Source organism: Rousettus aegyptiacus, unplaced genomic scaffold (genome assembly GCF_014176215.1).
Source record: "Rousettus aegyptiacus isolate mRouAeg1 unplaced genomic scaffold, mRouAeg1.p scaffold_m13_p_3, whole genome shotgun sequence".
Lineage (NCBI taxonomy): Eukaryota > Metazoa > Chordata > Mammalia > Chiroptera > Pteropodidae > Rousettus > Rousettus aegyptiacus.
The window spans coordinates 3,598,285-3,616,984 of NW_023416306.1; the positions used below are offsets into that span (position 1 = coordinate 3,598,285).

The 18,700-nt window shown below is 64.5% G+C and overlaps 1 protein-coding gene across 1 annotated transcript in view; it reads left to right on the forward strand.

Moving 5' to 3' along the window:
• MED27 (mediator complex subunit 27) overlaps positions 1-16,450 on the forward strand; it is a 167,070-nt gene extending 150,620 nt beyond the window's left edge. The window contains exons 7-8 of the mRNA XM_016133877.2: positions 14,686-14,763; positions 16,024-16,450. Of these exons, the coding sequence (XP_015989363.1) occupies positions 14,686-14,763; positions 16,024-16,158 (213 nt within the window). The 3' untranslated portion in view covers positions 16,159-16,450. The remainder of the gene's footprint in view (positions 1-14,685; positions 14,764-16,023) is intronic.
• The last annotated feature ends 2,250 nt before the right edge of the window (positions 16,451-18,700 follow it).

The window sequence follows — 18,700 nt, forward strand, 5'->3', positions numbered from 1 at the left end:
GAGTCACGTCCAAGGCACGCCAGGGCGCGTAGCGTAGGGCTTGTCCTTTAATCGGGGGGTGAAATTCACGTAACGTGACGTTAACCATTCTCGAGGGAACGATCCCATCCGTGTGCCGCCACCTCTGTCTAGTTTCAAACCTGTGCGTGCGTCACCCACTGAGCATGAGGCTCTCGCACGAGGGGAGCACAGTGGAGCAGCCTCTCGCGGTGCACCCCGTGCGCCTCACCCACCTGTTCCTGGCCCCGGCCGCTGCGAAAGGGTCGGCAGCGGACAGACGCCTGGGCCCGGCGGGGCGGGGGATCCGAGGCCCAGCACCACACCTGCAGGGAGCCTGTGAAACGAAGCGTCGTGATCTTGTCGCAGCTAACCGCGGTCTGCGCCCTCGGACGGGATACTGACACAGATAGAGGACGTTAACGGAACAGCTGGCGAAATCCAAATAAACTCCGGGTTTGGTGCTAAGGAGCCGATTCGGGTTTCCCAGCTGTGGCGAGCGCGCCGAGCAGTGAATGATGACGACAGCCGGGCGGACCGGGCGAGGGGGGCGTGGGGACCTCGCGTGCCGTCTGCAGCGCTCGTCAGCCTGACACTAACCCAAACTCAAGGTTCAGGGAAGAGAATCGTGGGCTCGACTCTGCCGACGCCGGTTGCCCGGCGAGGTGGCCGGGAGCTGGAGGGGGTTGTGCCTCCGCCCTGGGCTGGAGCCCGAGCCGAGGAGCTCGTCCCCGCATCCCCGGGGGTGGCTTCGCGCAGCCGCCCCGACTTCATCTTTGCGGTCTCATCCAAGCGACCACACCGTGGCACCGACTTGCTCAGCACGCCGACCCCGTCCACGGCGACAGCTTTTGTCGGGGTGTCCCCAGCAGCTGGTCCAGAGCCCGCCAAGGAGAACGTGCTGGTCGCCGTCTGCATCTGGCTCCCTGCGCGAGCGAGGACCAGGAAAGCGGTCCTGGGGTTCCTCCTAACCTCGTTTCTCTTCGTGGCCTCTGCGGTGCCGAGGGGAGCGTGGGAGTTGCAGACCGGAGCCTGGTCTTCTGACGGCGGGCAGCTTCGTGAGGAGGCGGCTGACACGTGCTGGCCTCTGCGCAGACATCTTAACGTTCTGTGTAGAGTTCAGTGTGTTTGAATCAAGCAGGAAGTCTATTAGGAAGTCGTAAAATCTGTGAAGCATAGGTTTGGAGAGATTGTATGCTACATTTTTATTTTTCCTCCCTAAAAAATAACCCGCCGTGTTCTTGGTGTTTGTCTAAAGCTACGAACACATGCTGAGGCGGTGTCTAAAATCTGATATTAGTTGGGGAGATGCGGGAGCATCAGAGCCAGTCCTTCCTCGTGTTTACGTGACGCGGCCGGGGCGACAACAGGCGAGGGGCAGGGACGGGTGTCCGATGTCGGCCGGCGAGCGGCACGTCGTCTCTGTGCGTGCAGAGCCCGTCCTGAGCTTCCTCACCCCTGCCTTCCCCTGTCGGTACCTGAATGGACTCGACCCCTGACGGCGACCGTAGAGACGAAGGTCCCACAGCGTGGGGACGGCGAGCATGCTTTCCCTCTAGACCTGCAGGCAGACCACGGCGAAGCCCGTGTCCTTTCTCAGAGGCGGGTGAGGGTCGGCGGGTCACAGACCCTCGCGCTTCCTGCTGAGGCCCCGTCCGCCCACTCACTCTGCTTTTCAGTATCAGCTTTTTCTCGGAATTCTGTCTCTCTCCTGTGCACCCACTTAAATCACGGGTGTCCTGACTGGCGTGGCCGGCCACGTTTCCCAGAAGGACGCCGTCTGAGCCCTCCTGCCCGACGCCTGCCCACGTCCACCCGTCCAAGCAGAGCCGGCGGCCGCAGGTGAGCTCTCGGCGGCTTCCAGGGAAGCCCAGCCTGAGGCAGGACGAAGAGCCCTGGGGGGCACAGTGACGTGGTCCGGGAGGGTCCTTGGTCACCGACACAGGGCATCGCTCGTGCAGAAGGCGGTCCCCAGACGCCCGACCCCGGCCGCAGCGGTGGGTGCTGTAACTGCTCCCACTCCGAGGTAGGACCACTGGGCCCGGAGCCACGCGCCTCAGCTCCCCGAGGGGGGCCGAAGGGTCCCTCCCAGGCCGCTCTGCCGTGAGGCGCAGGACTTCCTGTCTGGCGTTCACTGTGTGGTTGCAGTTACCGTGTCTGTGTGTCCCCCTGCCCACAGGTGGCAGGGGTGGCCACCGCAGAGCGGGGCGTGCCGGGAAGGCGGGGAGCCATCCCGGGGCTTCCCCTCAGTGTGGCAGCCGGGCGGCGGCAGTGGGGCCGGCCTCGCAGGGCCAGGCCGAGCTGCCACTCGCCTTTTCATTTCTGGAAAATCAGATCGGGAGCTAAGAAGCACGCGCCCGTCACGTTCTCCCTGGGCCGCGCCTGGCGCCCGGGGTCAGAGACGAGCACGTGAGGTCCTGTCGCAAATCCCTCCACGTGAAGCTAAATGCGGCTGCCTTTTGTCCGCGACGGGGACGATCAGCAAGCTCTCGCCCTCTTTCTCATTAGACCCCTTACCCAGCTGTAGGCAAGGGCAGAGGGCTGGGGACAGCTCGCTGTGAGTCCGTGGCTGCCAACAGGGTCCCGTCATTTACCGCGGCGCCCGGAGGCGCTCTGTGCTCCGTCCTGAGGCGAGGAAGCTTTTTATAGCCAGCTCGTCTCCAGCAGAGCAGACTCAGAGAATGGAACTCAGGACGGGGACAGTCTCTGAAAGGGCAGAATCACAAAGAGCCAGGAGGGGTTTCGAGCGTGTTCGTATTTCTCTGACATTTAAACTCTGCGGGGCAGTCACCGTTTCGCTCTTTAACCTCCTCGTGTCAGACCCGTGGACTTGGGGGGAGGAGGGGCGCATCTGCAGCGACTCCCCACGTCCCGTCCCGGCCGGGAGGCCGGAGAGAGGCGTGGCGTGTGTGTGCAGTCCCGGGGAGCGGGGGGGCTGGTGCACGCGCCGCGGCCCCTTTACTCGGAGTGAGGCGCAGAGGCAGCCCAGGGTGCCCCGTTCTTGGTCCAGTCTTCGTCCCAGGGGCAGCAGAGGGAGGAGTGACCCCGGCAGGACTCGCCGCGCCTCGGCGGGCGGCCCGGCAACCGCGGTGTTTGGGCGGGTCGTCACCGCTTCTCCGGCCACACGTGCCCTCGCTCGCTCTGTCACTCGCTCATCTGAACTCTGATACATGGCTAGACTGTCAAGGGACGTTTGCCGAGTGGCCGCCTGGCGCTTTTCAGTAGAGACCGAGGCATCCCGAAGAGCCAGTTCCCTGAAAGTGTGGACGCGCTGAGCGCCTGGCGGAAGCCGTCCGCCCAGACCGCGTGTGACCCGCCCAGCCCGCCACGGCGCCGCACCGCCGGCGAGGCTCGGCAGTGAGCCGTCGTGCAGCTGCTTTAAATCGCACGCGCTGTGGTGCCTACGGTTCGTCCCTACCGGCGTGTTCACGAGCCCTTCCTCAGACGCCACCGGCACGCGCCTGGCAGAGGCCGCGGCCGCGGGCCAGCCCGCAGGCCCCGTGCCCGGCCCCGTCCTGCCGCGTGTCTGGTGCCCGCCTCGCTGAGCCGTCGGCGGCCGCCCCACCCCTGGGCGCATCCCCCCGTCTCCAGCAGGCTCCCGTTCGTGTCGTCGGAGGGCCGTCTGGCTTTTCCAGATCCTTCGCTCTGACAGGCCCCCTTTTCCCTTAGATGCTGTTTAAGTTTTTCCCACAGAGAACTCGTGTTTCGCAGACCAGCGTGGAGGCATTCGCGTTCCTCTCTGCGCGTCCGCTGCTGCCCGGTGCGTGTATCTTGGCAATCCCAAATGCCAACGCCGAGAGAACGACTCTCCGGTATGAGGGCAGCTGGGCAGCGCGGTACAGGGAGGTGGATTCCTGTCGGCGGGCCCCACACAGGGACAGTGCTGGAGGAGCACCCGCGGGAGCCCGGTGTCGGGCTGCGACGCGTTTCCGAGGAGAGGCGGTGGACAGTTCCAGCGTCGTCCCAAAGGGCAGCGCCTTCCTCGGCTGACGGCGGCCGCTTGGACCAGGCTGGATGAGCAGGAGGAGCGTAGGAGTGGACGTTGGTGCGGGTCGGCCCGGGGGCCCGGGGGCCGAGCATGGCAGGGCGGGGCTGCGACTCTCACCCGCAGCTGCACAGCCTTTCGTCGCGGCCTGTCCTCGTAAGAGGCCACGGGACTAGTCCCAGGCGTCCGACCCCAGAGTAGATTGGATCATTCGTCTTCCCCTTCCGGCAGCCCGGGTCCTGCCCCCTGCCAGGCGGCCGCGGCCACTGCCGCGTGTGCTCAGGACTGAACGCCTTGCTCAGCTCCCCACACGTACCCAGTTTTACGGCTCCACGAGCAGAAAAGCCCAGCTCGCCGTGCCAGACGCGCTTAGTGGCTCCCTGCGTTCAAGGAGCCAGAGTGGCCGGCTCACCTCCACGGCTTGTTTCTTGCTGAGGGGCCGCACGGCACTCCGAGCCCCCCAGGGCGGAATCGACTCCTGCCCCTGGGAGGCCAGGCCACCTGCCCCTTCCTGAGCCCCCTCCCGCCGCCCAGCAGGGGACTTCCCTCCCAGGCCCTGGCCACCTCCTCGCGCATTGCCCACGGCGACCGTTCCACAGAGAGGCAGTCTCAGCAGGAGGAAGCTGCTCCTTGCCTCGGTTTCCTCATTCGTGAGCACCTGCCTCACGGGACCGGTGCGAGGTCAGCTGAGGCCACAGGTTGAAGTGCAGGGCGGACTCCTAGCCCGTGACTCCTCGGCTTCTCCCGAGCCACGTCGGCGGTGACCGCTCCCCCCTCCCGAGGACGTGCCCTCCCTCCCGCCGACTCTCGCCTCACCGGCCACGGCTCGTATTCACCGCCGCCGGTCCCGGCCCCTCCGCGGTGGACACGGCGGTGGGTCAGGCAGGCCTGGGCGCCCGCCCAGCGCTGCTGCGCAGGACCAGCCGGCGGACCTGCAGCCGCGAACTTGGCTGCTCTTCCCGCTGCGGCCCCTCGCTGCTGTCCAGGCACAGCCTCTCCTCTGCTGGTCAGAAGGGGTGCCACGGAGGGACCAGGCACCCAGACTACAGCCACCCGGCTCTGTCCTTGGGGCAGCCCTGACGTTCCAACCCCTGAAACAATCCCTTGGGTGCTGAGGGGCTGGTGGGACCGGGGACGAGCCCCGGGAGGCAGCCGAGATCAAGGTTCCTCGCCCTGACGCCCCCTCCCCGACCCGCCCCGCAGGGGCAGGAGGCACCGCGGCAGGGCAGCCGCCTCTGGGCAGGGCCCTCTGCCCCCTCTGCAGCCTCTTGCTTCCTCCCGCAGCCGCCCCGATTTTGATGGGGAAGCAGGTGGTGGTGCCTGAGTTTTCTCGGGAGCCCAGGTGTCTCCAGGCGTGCTGCTCTGGCTGCAAGGCCAGCCCTGCAGAACATGCGAGGGTGCAGGACAGTTCGCGGACCTTCGGCCTGGGCTCTCCTGGCAGCCAGCGGCAGGACGTGGCGTGGCTCCGTCTCGGAGAGCATTGAATCCTCCTTTCATCTGAGTGAGGAGCTCAGTTCCTTACTCCCGGGGAATGTCGAGGGCCTCTGCAGCAGCTCCCTCAGCCCTGCTCAGAGCCTTCAGCAGCCTCAGCCCCGCGCGAGGACCTTCAGCGGCGTCCCCTCGGCCCTGCAGGAGGCCGGTCAGGACCCCGGAGAGCTCCCGCGCCTCCCGCGGGCTCTGTCTGCCCCTTAGGCCCTCCCCCCAGGCAGTGCCACATGACCTCGGCTTTTGCTGCCTGCTAACCCCACTCTCACTCTGCTCCGCTGACCCGACCAGCCAAAAGTAAGTCAGTAGACTGTCACCCGAGTCATCCCCCTCCACTCGGGGCCCTGCGGCGCGTGGCGTCCTGCAGAGCCACCTTGTTGGGCACTGCCCTCTCCTCGGAGGCCCGGGGAGGGCAAGCAAGGCCACGTCCACAGCACAGCCTGGGGCAAGCTGGGGGCTCCTCGTCACAGGTCAGGCAAACGCAGGGCTGGGGTGTCCACAGAGGGCAGAGCGGGACCAGGAGGAAGACCCCTGGGCTGAGTCTCAGAGGCAGATAAGGCCCCGGCGCAGACGCGGGGTCAAGAACGCGGGTCTGGGAGGAGCAGTCGCTCCAGCGGCTGGAGCTGCTGGGTGTGACGAGGCGCTCAAGGGGGACGAGGCGGGCCCAGGTCACCCAGGGCCCCGCAGGCCAGGCCAGGCCGTGTCTCGGAGGGTCCTGCAGGGGCTGGCTGCAGGGCGTGTTTGTTCGTGTCTGGCTTTGCCTCTGGAGGCCATTCTCAGCCAGTCTATACTCGAAGGTCACAGAGTCGAGGGGCTTCCCTTTGGGGTGTCACTGTCGTCTTGGCTGGGACTGCAGAGAGGGTCAGGTAGAGCCCCCCACAAAAACAAACAAAAACCCCTTTGTGGAGGCCGTGGTGTGTGCCACGGGCTGCGTTCAGCGCTTTATGTATGAATGAGGTCTCACCTTCCTCAGACGGAGCTTGAACCCGGAGCAAGCAGCCTTTGCCGTCACCGCCCCAGCCCCAGCCCAGACCGCCCTGCCCCGGTCACCTCCCGGAGCAGCAGTGCCGGGGCCCACCGGGCGCCTGGAAGCCCTTCAGAGCCCCAGAGCCCCTGCAAATGGCCCTCCGCCAAGCAGAGAAGGAAGGATCGATCGGCCTGAGTAATCCCTAGTCCCCCTGGACAGCGACGCTCCTCCTCGGGCCTCAGGCGAGCCGGACCCGCGCTGCACGAGTCCCAGGAGCAGATTAGAGACTCGAGCCACATCGCGAGAGCCAAACCCGCTGCCTCTGCTCGCCTGCACTTTGACCCCGGCTCTGGAAGCTTGTCTCTTAGACATTCTTCGTGGAAGCAGAGCTCGGCCTGCTGGCGGGGACTATGTCCCTGAACACTTCACACACCGCTCACGATTCTGGACCCACAAAAAAAATTTCTGCTTTTGAGATTCCTAGTGTCTGCCTCCTTAAGGGTGAGTCTGTCCTTGGCAAAGCCCGGCGTACGAACCCAAACTCTTGAGCTAAAAGTATACACGGCGAATGAAAATTCATGTCCACAAGTCACGGGACCAGCACACGTACAATGAGGTAGTGAGGGTTTGGCTCTGCCGCCTGGTGGCGTGTGCCCCAGAGTCTCCCTGAAACCCCCGAGCTTTTGACGGCGCACGTCCTGGCCCCAGCACAGACCGCCCCCTGGGAGTGGGGGCGGGCGCCCAGCCCGTCCCTGGAGCCCCGCCCCTCGCTGCCGCCGCCCGTGTCGGTGCCGTGCCGGGACGGTGCTGTGCTCACAGCCACCCTGCCCGTGAGCCGGGTCCTCCAAGCCCTCCGCCACGAGCCCGGACGGCGAGGGCCGCTCGAGGGCGCCGTCGCGCCAGGGCAGCAGGCGGGCTCCTGCGGCGGGGCCGTGCCCACTGCCCCCCGGGGTTGGCTTGTCCTCTTTCGAGGAATGGCGCCGCTGGTTGGCCTGAGGCGGGGCTCGCTGGGCACGGGCCACCCTCACGGTGTGCGCCCGGCCACGCCAGCCTTGCACGCTTTTACCAAGGGCCAGCGGGCAGAGTGGCGGTGCGGCCAAGGTCACCCAGGCAACCGATGACGAGGTCGGGGCTGCTCCCCCATCCCCTGGCAGCTCCACGTCACCCTTCTTCCCGGCTCACCGCCTCTTTGTTCCCGCCAGTGCGAGCCGGGGGCCTCCGCCGCGGTGTGCGGAGACGGGGTCTGCGTCTCCGTCAGCTTCTCTTTAAATAAGCAGCTTCTGAACACTTGAGTACTTCACTTTTCCTACTTGTTAGTCTGTGGACATGCTTTTCCTAGCCGGAGGCCCCAGCTCCCCCAGCCTAGCGGGGGAGGCCTTGGGCCTCAGGGGCCGCGTGCGGGCAGGTCACTGCATCAGGAAGAGCGCCCCATAGCTGCCCGAGCCCCCCGACACTGCCCGGTCACAGTCCTGCCCCCTGGTGGTGGGAAGTGGGGAGTGGCCCACGGCAGCCTGTTCACCTGCAGCTCCCACGCTGCTGACATCCAAATCACCCCGGGGAGCTTTAGACAACACAGGCGCTGGCCTGCAGCCCAGACCACCCCGAGAAGCGGAGGGGCAGTGTCCGCAGCCCGTCTCTGGAGTCTGCGCTGCCGACTTCTGCCGCACCGCACGCAGCGGGGGTCAGGGACGGTGCCCGAACCTTGGCGGGCGCAGGAGCCCCAGAGGACAGGCCCCGGGCCACCCAGAAGCACAGCCGGTTCGAGCAGGAACTGCAGGGGGTGAGAGGGTGTGGCACTTTCCTCCCCTCCTTGTCCCGCTGGTCCTTGCTGTCGTCACCGCTGTCCCGCGGCCTCCGTTCGCTGATGAAGAGTCCGGTCGCCATGACGCCGGTGCTCTGGGCTCTGACCTGAAGCAGGAAACGGTCTGGCTGCACCTGGCCCCGTCCTCTTCACCCCACCGCTGGAGAGCACTGTTGGGGAGCAGAGTGGGCTGCGCTGGGCAGGGGCGTCACTGCGCCAGAGGACCCCGTTTTTAGCACTGCGTCTGATTTCCGTTGGTCAGCATGCACGCACACCTGGCCGAATGCTCCTGACTTCCGTTGGTCCTGTTCCCCCTGATCCGGCCAGGCGGGGAGACTCTGCGGTCCAGGGGTCTTGGACGCCCACCCGTGTCTGTGTCGGGCCCTGCTCAGGCAGAGGGGAAGCTGTGGAAGTGGCTGGAGACCTGGGTGGGGCCGCCTGCGCCCCAGGCGTCGGGGGAGGAGAGGCCCTGGGCGCGTCACCTCCCCCCACTCGGAGGCTGGAGTGGGGGTCCCTCCAGGCACAGCCCATGCGGCCGCTCAGGAGCCGCTTGGCTTGGGCAGGCCGCGCAGCCCCCTGGGGCCCAGGTGGGAGCATTCCCGTGGTGGCATCATCACAAGGCGGTCGTGCAGGTCACAGTGAGGTAAAGACACGACGCTGCCCATCCAGCAGGCGCTGTTCAAACAGCGCACGTGATCCTGTCCCAGGTCCAAGGCTCCCGAGTGACAGGCCAGAGCCAGGCCCGTGCCGTCTGGCTGCGGGGCCTGGGCTGTGTGGGGCACAGACCAGCCCTCGCGCGGGGCAGATGCCCTGGACATGGGCCTGGACTGCCTCTGTCGCTGTGGGCGGTTCACGGCCGCTGCGGCTGCAGCGGAAGGAGCTGGTCGTCTCCGACGTGGCCGCCGCTCCGCATCCTGAGGGTGGGCGTGGCGGTGGCCCGTGGCGCACAGCATGGCGGGGGAGCTCCAGGACGCTCGCCCTGACCGGCATCTCCTCCAGCGTGGTGTCTGGCAGCTGTCAAGGTCTCTGGAGAGATGTCGTCCTCCTGCCTGAGCCTCATCCCGGGGGCTCGGGCGCTGAGGGCCTTCCCCGCCGCCTCTTTGAGCTCGGGAGCGGGGACCTCCGTAAGCTCGTGGGGTGGGGGAGGGGAAAGCAGAGTGGGTCTGCAGGTGGACGGTCGACGCGGCCCCCACGCAGCGTAAGCCGCCTGCAGTCCAGCCCTGAGACGGGAGGCGGCGCGGCCCAGGCTCCGAGCACCTGCCCGTCTGCCTCTGCCCGCAGGCGACACGGGGCATCCACCGGTGTCGCTCGCCGCCCACTCCTCTGAGTCGCCGTCTTCCCGCGACTTCCCCGCCCTTGCTGGCCACAAGCAGCCATTTCCCCCTCCCGCCTGGGCGGGTCCCTCTCTCGCTGGCGTCTTGTGACTTTGCCGTCTTTTCTCCCTTCCTCTCCTGGGGCCGGCCATCGACTTTGATCTTTCCAGGAGCTCCTTTCAAACCCGCACTCACCGGGGAAGCGCACGGCTTTCGTGTCTCGGGAGCATTAGTGCCCTTCCTCGCCCGGCTGCCAGGGGGGCGGCTTTTATCTCCAGGTGGAATCTCATTAGCGGCACAAAGCGACTGGCCGAGGCGGCGGGGCTGGCGGGCGGTCGGTTTAGATTAGTTAATGGCAATTTTGTTGTTGTTGTTGTTGTTGTTGTTGTTGCCGCCCCAGGCCTGTTTTCTTCCACATGGGATGCTGAGCAAAAAAAAAAAAGAAAGAAAACAACCGTTGTCGAAAACTGTAAAACAAAAAAAAAGTATTGCAGGCGGTATGCTTTGACAGAAGGACGAGGACCTGGAGTTCGGTCCCGGGAACCGAGGACCAGCAGTGGACGAGTCTGGGAGGGCGGGCGGGGACGCAGCGGGTCAGCTTCGTTTCCCTCTGTTCAAGTATTTCTGTAATTGGTGGTAGCAAATTGAAGAAATTAAATGATTGTGTCAATACCGGAAAGAAACGCCGCCGTTCAGCAATTGAGGGAGCTCTTTATACTGGACCTTTTGAAAAAGAGTCTTCGTGGGGCCAGATCGCCCCCCGGGGACGGAAAGGCTAACGAGGGGCCCGGCCCGGGCCAGATGCCACAGCCGCGCCGGGGTGTGGGGCGCGGCCGTGTCGGGGGGCGCCTGCCGGCTAATGCGGCTCGCTCCGCTCTGCAGCAGCCCTGGTGGCAGACGTAGCCGGCCCCACATCGGGACTCTGCCTCTCGGAAGACTTCGCCGGGCTGGGAGGTGGTGGCAGGTGACACCCGGGGCCCTGGGCTGGGGCCTGCAGTGCCTGGGCTCAAGCAGCCACCGCCCCTCACGTCCCGGGGACCTCGGGCGTCTTCCCGCCTCTGTGGAGTGGAAGGAGTAGCAGCCACCCCGGTCACCAGGGCATTAAGCGCGAGGGGACATGTGCCATGAGCTCGTTAGTGCGGCGACGCGGCAGTCACTGATCTCGGGGTCAAGAAGACCCAGCCAGCTCCCACCAGCGCCTGAGGAGAAGCACCCCACCCCCACCCCCACCCCTGTTCCGCGCCCCGCAGGGGCCCGTCCTGAGTCAGGAGCGAGATGGGCTCGCCTTCGGATTCGTGCTCCTTTGTTTCCCGCCCCAGAATCGAGTGCCCGCCCCTGTGGGGGTGTTTTCCCATCGTGCCCGGAACGCTCTGCTACCCGGCTGCTCCGAGCCCGGTCCCTCGCTGGCAGCCCAGGTGTCACCTGGGGGTCTGCCGGAAATGTCCAGTCTGGAAAAAGCCCCACCGCAGGCCCAATCAGCTCTGCCTTGCAGGGGCCCCAGGGAGCTGTGTGTGTGACGTTCGCATCCTCTGCATTTCGCACCCCTAAGCAGAGCTGCAGAGCCCAGCTGGCTTCCTGGGCCCCGTCCCAGAGGTTCTGACCCTGGGCCTGCAGTGGGGCCGGAGAACTCGGCGATGCCAGCGCTGCAGGTCCCTGGACCACGTTTCAAACAGGGCTGTTCTGGAGGGGACACCTTATGGCAGGAAATGCATACCCAAGGAGGGTGCGTCCGCGCCGCTGCAGCAGCGACTTTGCAGTTGGCGTCATCACACAACCCAGTCTGTTTCTGGCTCACACTACACACCCATCCTGGGTCGTCACAGGCCTGGGCTCCTCACCGTCACTCAGGGATCTGTCTCAACAGGCTCCCCCGTCGGCGTGCGTGGCTCCCCGCATCGCAGGAGAAGGGGGCTCGGAGCACGCACGTGGGCCCTCCGCGGGCTCCAGGTGGAAGCAGAGCATCACTTCCGCCTCCGGTGCATTGTCTGGAACTCGCCACGTGGCCCAAGCCTAAGCGGAAAGGCCCGTGCGTCAGGGAGGACCGGGGAGCTGGCAGCGAGCCCGAGGAGCCCCTGGACCGAGGACGGTCCAGGACCACCAGCAGGTTCGGGGCGGACCAGGGCCCGCAGCCCTCCACTCCCGACCCCGTGGAGGCCCCTTTCTCTGTCCCGCACACCGCCCACGAGCCAGTCTCGATGTCTCAGGGACAGAATGGGGCTCCATTCAATCCGCACACATGTCGAGAGCCTCCGTGTCAGGCACCAGACAGGGGCACTGGCCTCTCGGAGTTCACAGTCAAGTTAGGGAAACTGACATTAAATGAAAGATCTGAGCGAGAAGATGGGACCGCTTGGGTTCTGGGGGGCCTCCCTGAGCGCATGGATCTAAACGGAACCAGGCAGGCGGACGGGGAGCAGGTGGAGCCCGGCAGTGGGGGGACTGAACTTCAGAAGGCCGGCGAGAGGAGAGGACGCAGGACCAGGTGCACGTTTCTGGGTCGTGCCCTAGGTGCGTCCACCTGCCCCGAGGGTTTCGGCAGGGGAGGGACGTGGTTAGATGTACAGCTTAGTAATGATCACTAAGGCTCATGGAACGGCACGGTTATCAGAACCCAGCCGGAGAGGGCGCTTGCAGAGGCCGGCCGGGGGTGGCAGGGGATGGCAACAGGCCACCAGGCCAGGCGGGCAGCATGAGTGAAGCAGACCCTGGGGACACCGAGTGAACGGCAGCTGCACGGCCACCCGAAAGCCTGTCCCTCCTGGGCTCCCGCCGATGGCGGCCACTCGGGCATGTCACAGGTGACGGTTAGGAGCGGGGCCCTGTGCCAGCGCATCACGTGTTGGACTCATTTCCCCCTCGCAGTGACCCGCGAGGGAGATGTCCTGTGGCCTCCCCCAAGTCCTCCGGCACTCACGAGAAGCCAGGGATCCAAGGCAGGTCAAGTTTCCTGAACTTAAATGTTGGTCATTTGTGTTAAAAATTGTAGAAAGGAAAGCAAAGGCCACGCGCAGCTAAACAGAGCATCCCGGCCTGGGCGGTGGCCTCTGGGCGTCCAGTGTGACTAGAGTCAGGCCCCGGGCCCGGCGCTCGAGCTGCTGAAATAGACGGACCTGGGCTCATGCCAGGAGACCCGGTGGGAGAGGGACCTTCGGCGTTGGGAACAAAAGACTCCCAGGGCGAGGGGGCGGAGGGCCACCACCGTACAAAGCCAGCGTGGCGGCCCCGCCGTGACAGCGGTCGTGTGCGGGGTAGGGCTTCGCCGGGGGCGTCGCGGAATAAATGGTCGCGAGAGAACGAGGTTTCCAGAAATTCCATTGTTTTCGTAACGCCCAGTGCGATTACGAGGAATGTCTTGTTGCCGTGGTTCGCTGTCGCTTTGGCAAGGCGTCCGGGCGGGGAGCAGCCAGGCCTCTAAGCCCGGGGGCCAGCGGGGTCGGGTTCGCGCTGCTGCTCTGTAGCGGTTAATGTCACCCCCCCAGTCACCACCCGCCACTTTACCAAGTTATTACTACTGTGTGAAAAAAAAAATTGCTCATTTCAGAAAGCTGTCTGTCAGAATGGCTTAAAATAAAAAGTCTTTGCGCTTGAAGGAATAAGTACCATTTATCTTGAAAGTCACTTGGCTGAGAATTTCTCGGCATTGTCGCTCACGTGAACTGTTTGCTACGTTCGCAGAAAGGCCAGTGCAGGTGTTTCTGGTACGTGCCTTTGGTGAGTGGGCATTTTTAAGTTTACTTCCTTATTCAGCAAATACGTATCAAGCACCTGCTAGATGCTGGGTGACGTTAGGCCTTGGGGACACAGCGTGATCCCACACAATTCACCCAGTGGGGTTCACCAGACACCAAGCAGGCCATGGCGGTCCAGTGGGGGTAGAGAGCAAGGTCAGGGCCGTGGAGACCGAGGTAGAGGGGAGGCAGACTTCGCGTGCACCGTCATTATACCCGGGGGAAGCTGAGGCTCAGAGAGGGGTGGTGAGGGTTCCGTGCGCTGGGGGGCCTGCGTCCTCACTCTGAGATGTGGCCTCCTGGCCTTGGAGCGGGGCCTAGACCAGCCCTTCCCGTTGCCTCTGCCTGGCTCAGCTGCCCGGAGGCCCTTAGCCGGAGGGGGCGGGGGGCAAGGGGGTTGGAAACTGACCGGTCAAGCCAGGCAGACCTGCCTTTGTTCTTGTGCACAAAGTTTCACTTTTTTTAACCACAGCATTTGTAACAGCAAGACTCCCTAATGAGGATAAGCAAGTAAACCATGTGTTTGAACATAACCATCAAATTAGATGTGACCTATTAATTTGCTGATTGATGGCAGGCATTAGCAATCTGTGGTGTCATCAAATTTCAGAACGACAAGGGGTCTTAGACGAGCCCTTTGTTTTTCAGAGGGGTCACTGGGCCCCAGAGAGAGTAGGGAGTGGGCCAGGGCCCGCGGGCAGTGCTGGGCTTGCACCCCGTGTGCGGGCCTCCAGTCCCCGCTGCCTCTAGTGGACTTCAGGTAGTGGAGCTGGAAAAGCCTCTGCCTGGGACAGTGGGCGTGGCCTGCCCCCCACCCCCTCTTCCCCCCACCCCTGCTGCTGGAGACAGAGGCGCCCCCCAGGGAGCTGGCTAGGGGACCACACTTTTGAGTGGCAATGGGCCTTGGGAGGGGTAATACTAGTGAGGCCCAAGGGAGAGAGCATCAGAAATTATCAGAGTCCTGATCACAGAACCTACATGGCTACAAAGAACGAGGCAGAATGGGGAGGAAAGGAAGCAGAGAGACCGAGTCCGCTGCTGGGAAGTGTCCCGGCGTGGAGGCGAAGCAGGATGTGGCCCATCGGACTCGCCCCTTCGCGCCCCCCTGGAGGGCTGGCGGGCCCCCCTGCGGCCCCACGACTCGGCCTCTGGCCACTGCCCCCACCCCGCCCCCGCCAGGCGCTCCGCCAGGCCGCTGGGTCTCCAGATGCGGGCGCGTCCTGCGCTCCACGCCCCTGGGGCCTGGCTGCCGACCGACTCTCCCGCTCAGGTTTTAGTTTAGATGTCCTTCCCTCCGGGAGGCGTTCGCGCGAAGGCAGCTCGTCTGTCGTCTGGAAGGCGTGCGTCCGTCCCGCTGCCTCGTGCGGCCTGGAGCGGCCTCTGACTGCGGTCTCTGTCCCCGTCCGCAGGTGACGGACCACGCCACCACCGCGCTGCTGCACTATCAGCTGCCCCAGATGCCCGACGTTGTGGTCAGGTCCTTCATGGTGAGTGGCCTGGGGCTCCGGCCCCGTGTAACCCTGGGAGGGTGGGCGCCGCGTCCTCAGGCCGCGCGGGCCTCGCAGCGGGAGACAGGCCACCCAGAGCCAGGGCTTCCTTCACCCGGGCCGGGACCTGGGAGAAGCCCCTCCGGCTTTACTCCCCAGTGTCCTCCCGTCCCTGAGCACTTACCTCCCAGCACGGTTTCCAGCACCGATTTCGTCAGTAGACGTTTATTGAGCGCCAGGCCCTGTGCTGGGCGCTCAGCAGGTGGCAGTGACCGAGACAGATCTTGCCGTTCCCCGAGGCAGGTAATCCTTAGGCTTTCAGAGTGGGAGCTCAGGGCGCAGACGACCCCAGAGCAGCCGCTCGGGTGCGCTGGAGGCGGCTGCTGGAGGCGGCTCCTGCCGGCTCTCGTGAAATGTTCAGAGCTTTGCAAGCTGATCGTCCAACCAGTGGTAGCTTGGAGCCGAACCCCGGCATCTACACCGTGGGAACGCTACCAGGCAGGACTCGCCCCCTCCAGCGCACTGCTGCCCGCATGCGTCACGTGACCGCCGTGGCCTGAGCAGGAAGAACTTACCTGTTGTGTGGGGTTCAGGTCACGTGGGTTGTTTTTTTTTGGGGGGGGGTAGCGAATCTCCTTGAGTTCGAGAATCGAGTTGTGAGTCTCATACTTACGTATGACGCCCGATAGACTCCGCACTCTGGACCACGCGAGTGCGTGTTTGCCACTCATTATGCTCTTTGGTGGCAGCGGGTTGTCCCCGCCCTCCCCCGGGCCGCATCGCGACCCTGAGTGATGACCTCTGAAATCCGATCAGAAAGGAGGCGTGTTGACCTCGGCGGCACAGTCTCCCCCGCACGCGCCCGTGACCGCTTCTTGGTCGCGAGCAGGGGCGGGTCGATACTAATATTCAGAAGACACAGGACTCAAATGAAGTGCGGCCACGTGCAGCCCCCGAGCCACAAGGCTGCGGGGCGGGTCACGGCCCCTCCTCGGGGGCACTTCCTGCCTCGGAGAGTGGGAATTTCTCTTTAAAACCTCCCCCAGGTGGGAGGGCCGGGGCAGCGTGGGCACTGAGAATCGCAGTGTGGTGACCTTGCCGTGACCTCCGCACGCAGCCTTCTGTGAGGTCACGGGGCATCTTCTGGAGTCACAGCCCCCGTGGGTCTCGGTCCCCGAGGCCGTTGGGCTCAGGCAGGAAGGCTGACGCTGGAGGCGCCCGGGGTCCGTTCCCTTCATCCTCTGCTTCCTCTCTCCGTAGACCTGGTTAAGAAGTTACATCAAGCTGTTCCAGGCGCCGTGCCAGCGCTGCGGCAAGTTCCTGCAGGACGGCCTCCCCCCGACGTGGAGGGACTTCCGGACCCTCGAGGCCTTCCACGACACCTGCCGGCAGTAGCGCTGCCGCCCGGCCCCGGCGGCCGCGCAGCCCCTCCCGCCTCGGTGAAGCGGCGCGTTCGTCAAGGCCAAGCTTCCGGGGAGACCGGCCGCGCCTCCGCGTGCACGTGGGGCGCGGGGGCCCCCTCGGAGCTCGGCCCCCGGGCCTTGCGCGGCGGGGCGACCCCAGGGCCCGTGCTCCGCGTCCCGTGCTCCGCGTCCCGTGCCGGCCGCGCGCTCACACACGTGTCGTGCTGGGTGCTCTGCTGTGTGACTTATTGTTATGAACAATAAACCTCTGTGCCCAGGACGAGGCTTTGTCTCCTGTGTCTTAAAGCACCTGGTACGTTTGAGTCAATGACCATGTGAGCAAATCTGGGCCTTCCGAAGGAAAAAATCAGTCACGTCTGCATTTAAAACGTAGTTGTCTGTGAGGACACGTGTCCCAGCTCCTGGCTTGCAGGAGAGAGGGCGGCGTTGGCGGCCGTGTGCCCGCCCCCGCCGGCCGGCCGACTCCGTCAGCCGGGCGACCGTTAGGCGCCGAGGGAGCAGCACGAGGGGGCTGCGAGAGGCCGTCCGGATTCTTCCTGGACTAAATCGGGAGTCGGCCTTTTGGTGCCGAGTGGTGTTTTCACACTTCACGCCGCTGCCGGGAGCTGCCGGCACGGGCCGCCGTGCGCGCGGCGTGTGGGGCCGTGGGCCTCGTGCTAAATCCAGAGCCTTTTAAGGTCACCCCAGCTGGGAGGGGACGGGACGGCAGCTTCAGCCGCCAGGATGCCCACGAGATCCGGAACCTCTGCCACCCTGAGGGGGGCGGGGGGCCTGCGGCAGGTCTGCCGGGCAGGGGGCGGCGTGACGGCCCCCCCCCCCCGCGCCTCGGCGTCTGCGTCCCCCCGCACGGCCCGGGTCTCCTCTTTGCCCAGAGGCCGTGATCTTAATTTGAGAGCTTTTCGCCCTCTGGAGAGGCTAAGACTGAGAAATGGTTTTATTTTCAAACCAGCAAGTTTTGGCTCCTTTAAATTTCCTTTAAAAACTGAAAAGTTTTACTCTTAGCCCACAGGAAGGGAGGCGGCTTCTTCGCTGAGCCCAGAAGTCTCCAGAGGACCGCGAGCCCGTGGGGCAGACGACCTGGCTCCCGCGGTGTGGCGGTGACGGCATGGCCAGCGTCCCGCTGCCGCGGAGCAAGGTCCCTGCCCTCCCCCCCGGGAACACTCCCCGCACCCTCCTCAAGCCCCCACCCCAGGTGGGGAGTGGTCAAGATGCACGGACGCTCCTTCAAAGCAGAGCAGGGCCCGCCCTTCGCGCTGTGGGCTGCGGACCCCTGGGACCACGAGGCGGCCTCGGGAATGGAGGCCACCCGTGCAGAACAAGGTAGAACAGACCGGGTGTGTCTGGCGGCTCACTGGGCCCCACGCCAGCCCGCTCTGCCGGCCCCCAGGCTCACACGAGAGGGAAGTGGCCTCTGCGTCGTTTAAGCCACTGTTACTTTGTGTCTCTGCCTCGCAGCCTAGCCCGGTCCCAACTCGTGCCCCCCGTAGCTGGCTTCCTGGCCCTTACCACGTTGGAAACGTTACATTTATTCACGTGAGTATCTGATTAGCGGCTGGCTGTCACCCAGTGAGTTTCAAGCACATAGTAGGTATGCATTAGGAACCTAGGATTTTTTTTATGGGGTGTTCCACGATTAGGTGGAGATTATGCCAGTGTCATTCTATGAATCTTTTCTAAGCTGTGGGGCCCGGGGTCCAGGCTGAGGACCTTGCTGTGCCCCACACACAGTGTGACCAAAACACTGGGTGGCCAAGGTCCGTCCGAAGCGCCAGTGACTTGCACGTGGCCGGGGCCCGTGTTTCGTTTCGGTCTGGATAAAGTTTGCCGTCTTTAACGCTGCAGCGTGAGTAGCATCGTGACTTAAATGTCACAGTTCACACGACTCATTCCACGTACTTTCTGGCATTTTCCCTCCTTGTCGATCTCCCCCTCCTCAGCGCTACACTGGAGGTCAAGGTCTTGCTTTGACCTGAAACATCGTTTTGACTCGAGCCGAATGGATCCTGACTCCAGGTCATGACAGAGTCTGCCATTTCCCTTCCCAGTAGCCTGGAGGGAGTTCCCGGTTTGAGCCTGGGACGCAGACTTCGTACGCCAGCTCCTTCACGGTTAGGAGTGGCCCTTGAGACGTCACTCGGGTTGCGTACCACTGCCGAGTGGTTCTTCAGGGGGCGGTGAGAAGAGGGAGATCTCTTCTGCCCCGTCCTCCTTCCCGCTGGCCGAAGTGTGGGTGTGACGGCTGGCCTCCAGCAGCCATCCCGGACCCTGAGGTAGGAGCCCTGTGCTGAGTGTGGCAGAGCAGCAAAATAGAAAGAGTCCGGCTCTCCGGCGGCCTCGACACCCGTCCCTGGCCTTCCGCTGTGTGGGGGAGAACTAGGCCGTCTCGGGTAAGCCAGCGCCGTTGTGGATTTCCTGTCGCTTACAGCTGAATTTGACCCTAATCGACACAGGAGACCCAATGCGAGTGGCTTTCCAAAGCCGTCCACCGTACGTGCTTGCTTTCCTGTTTCCCT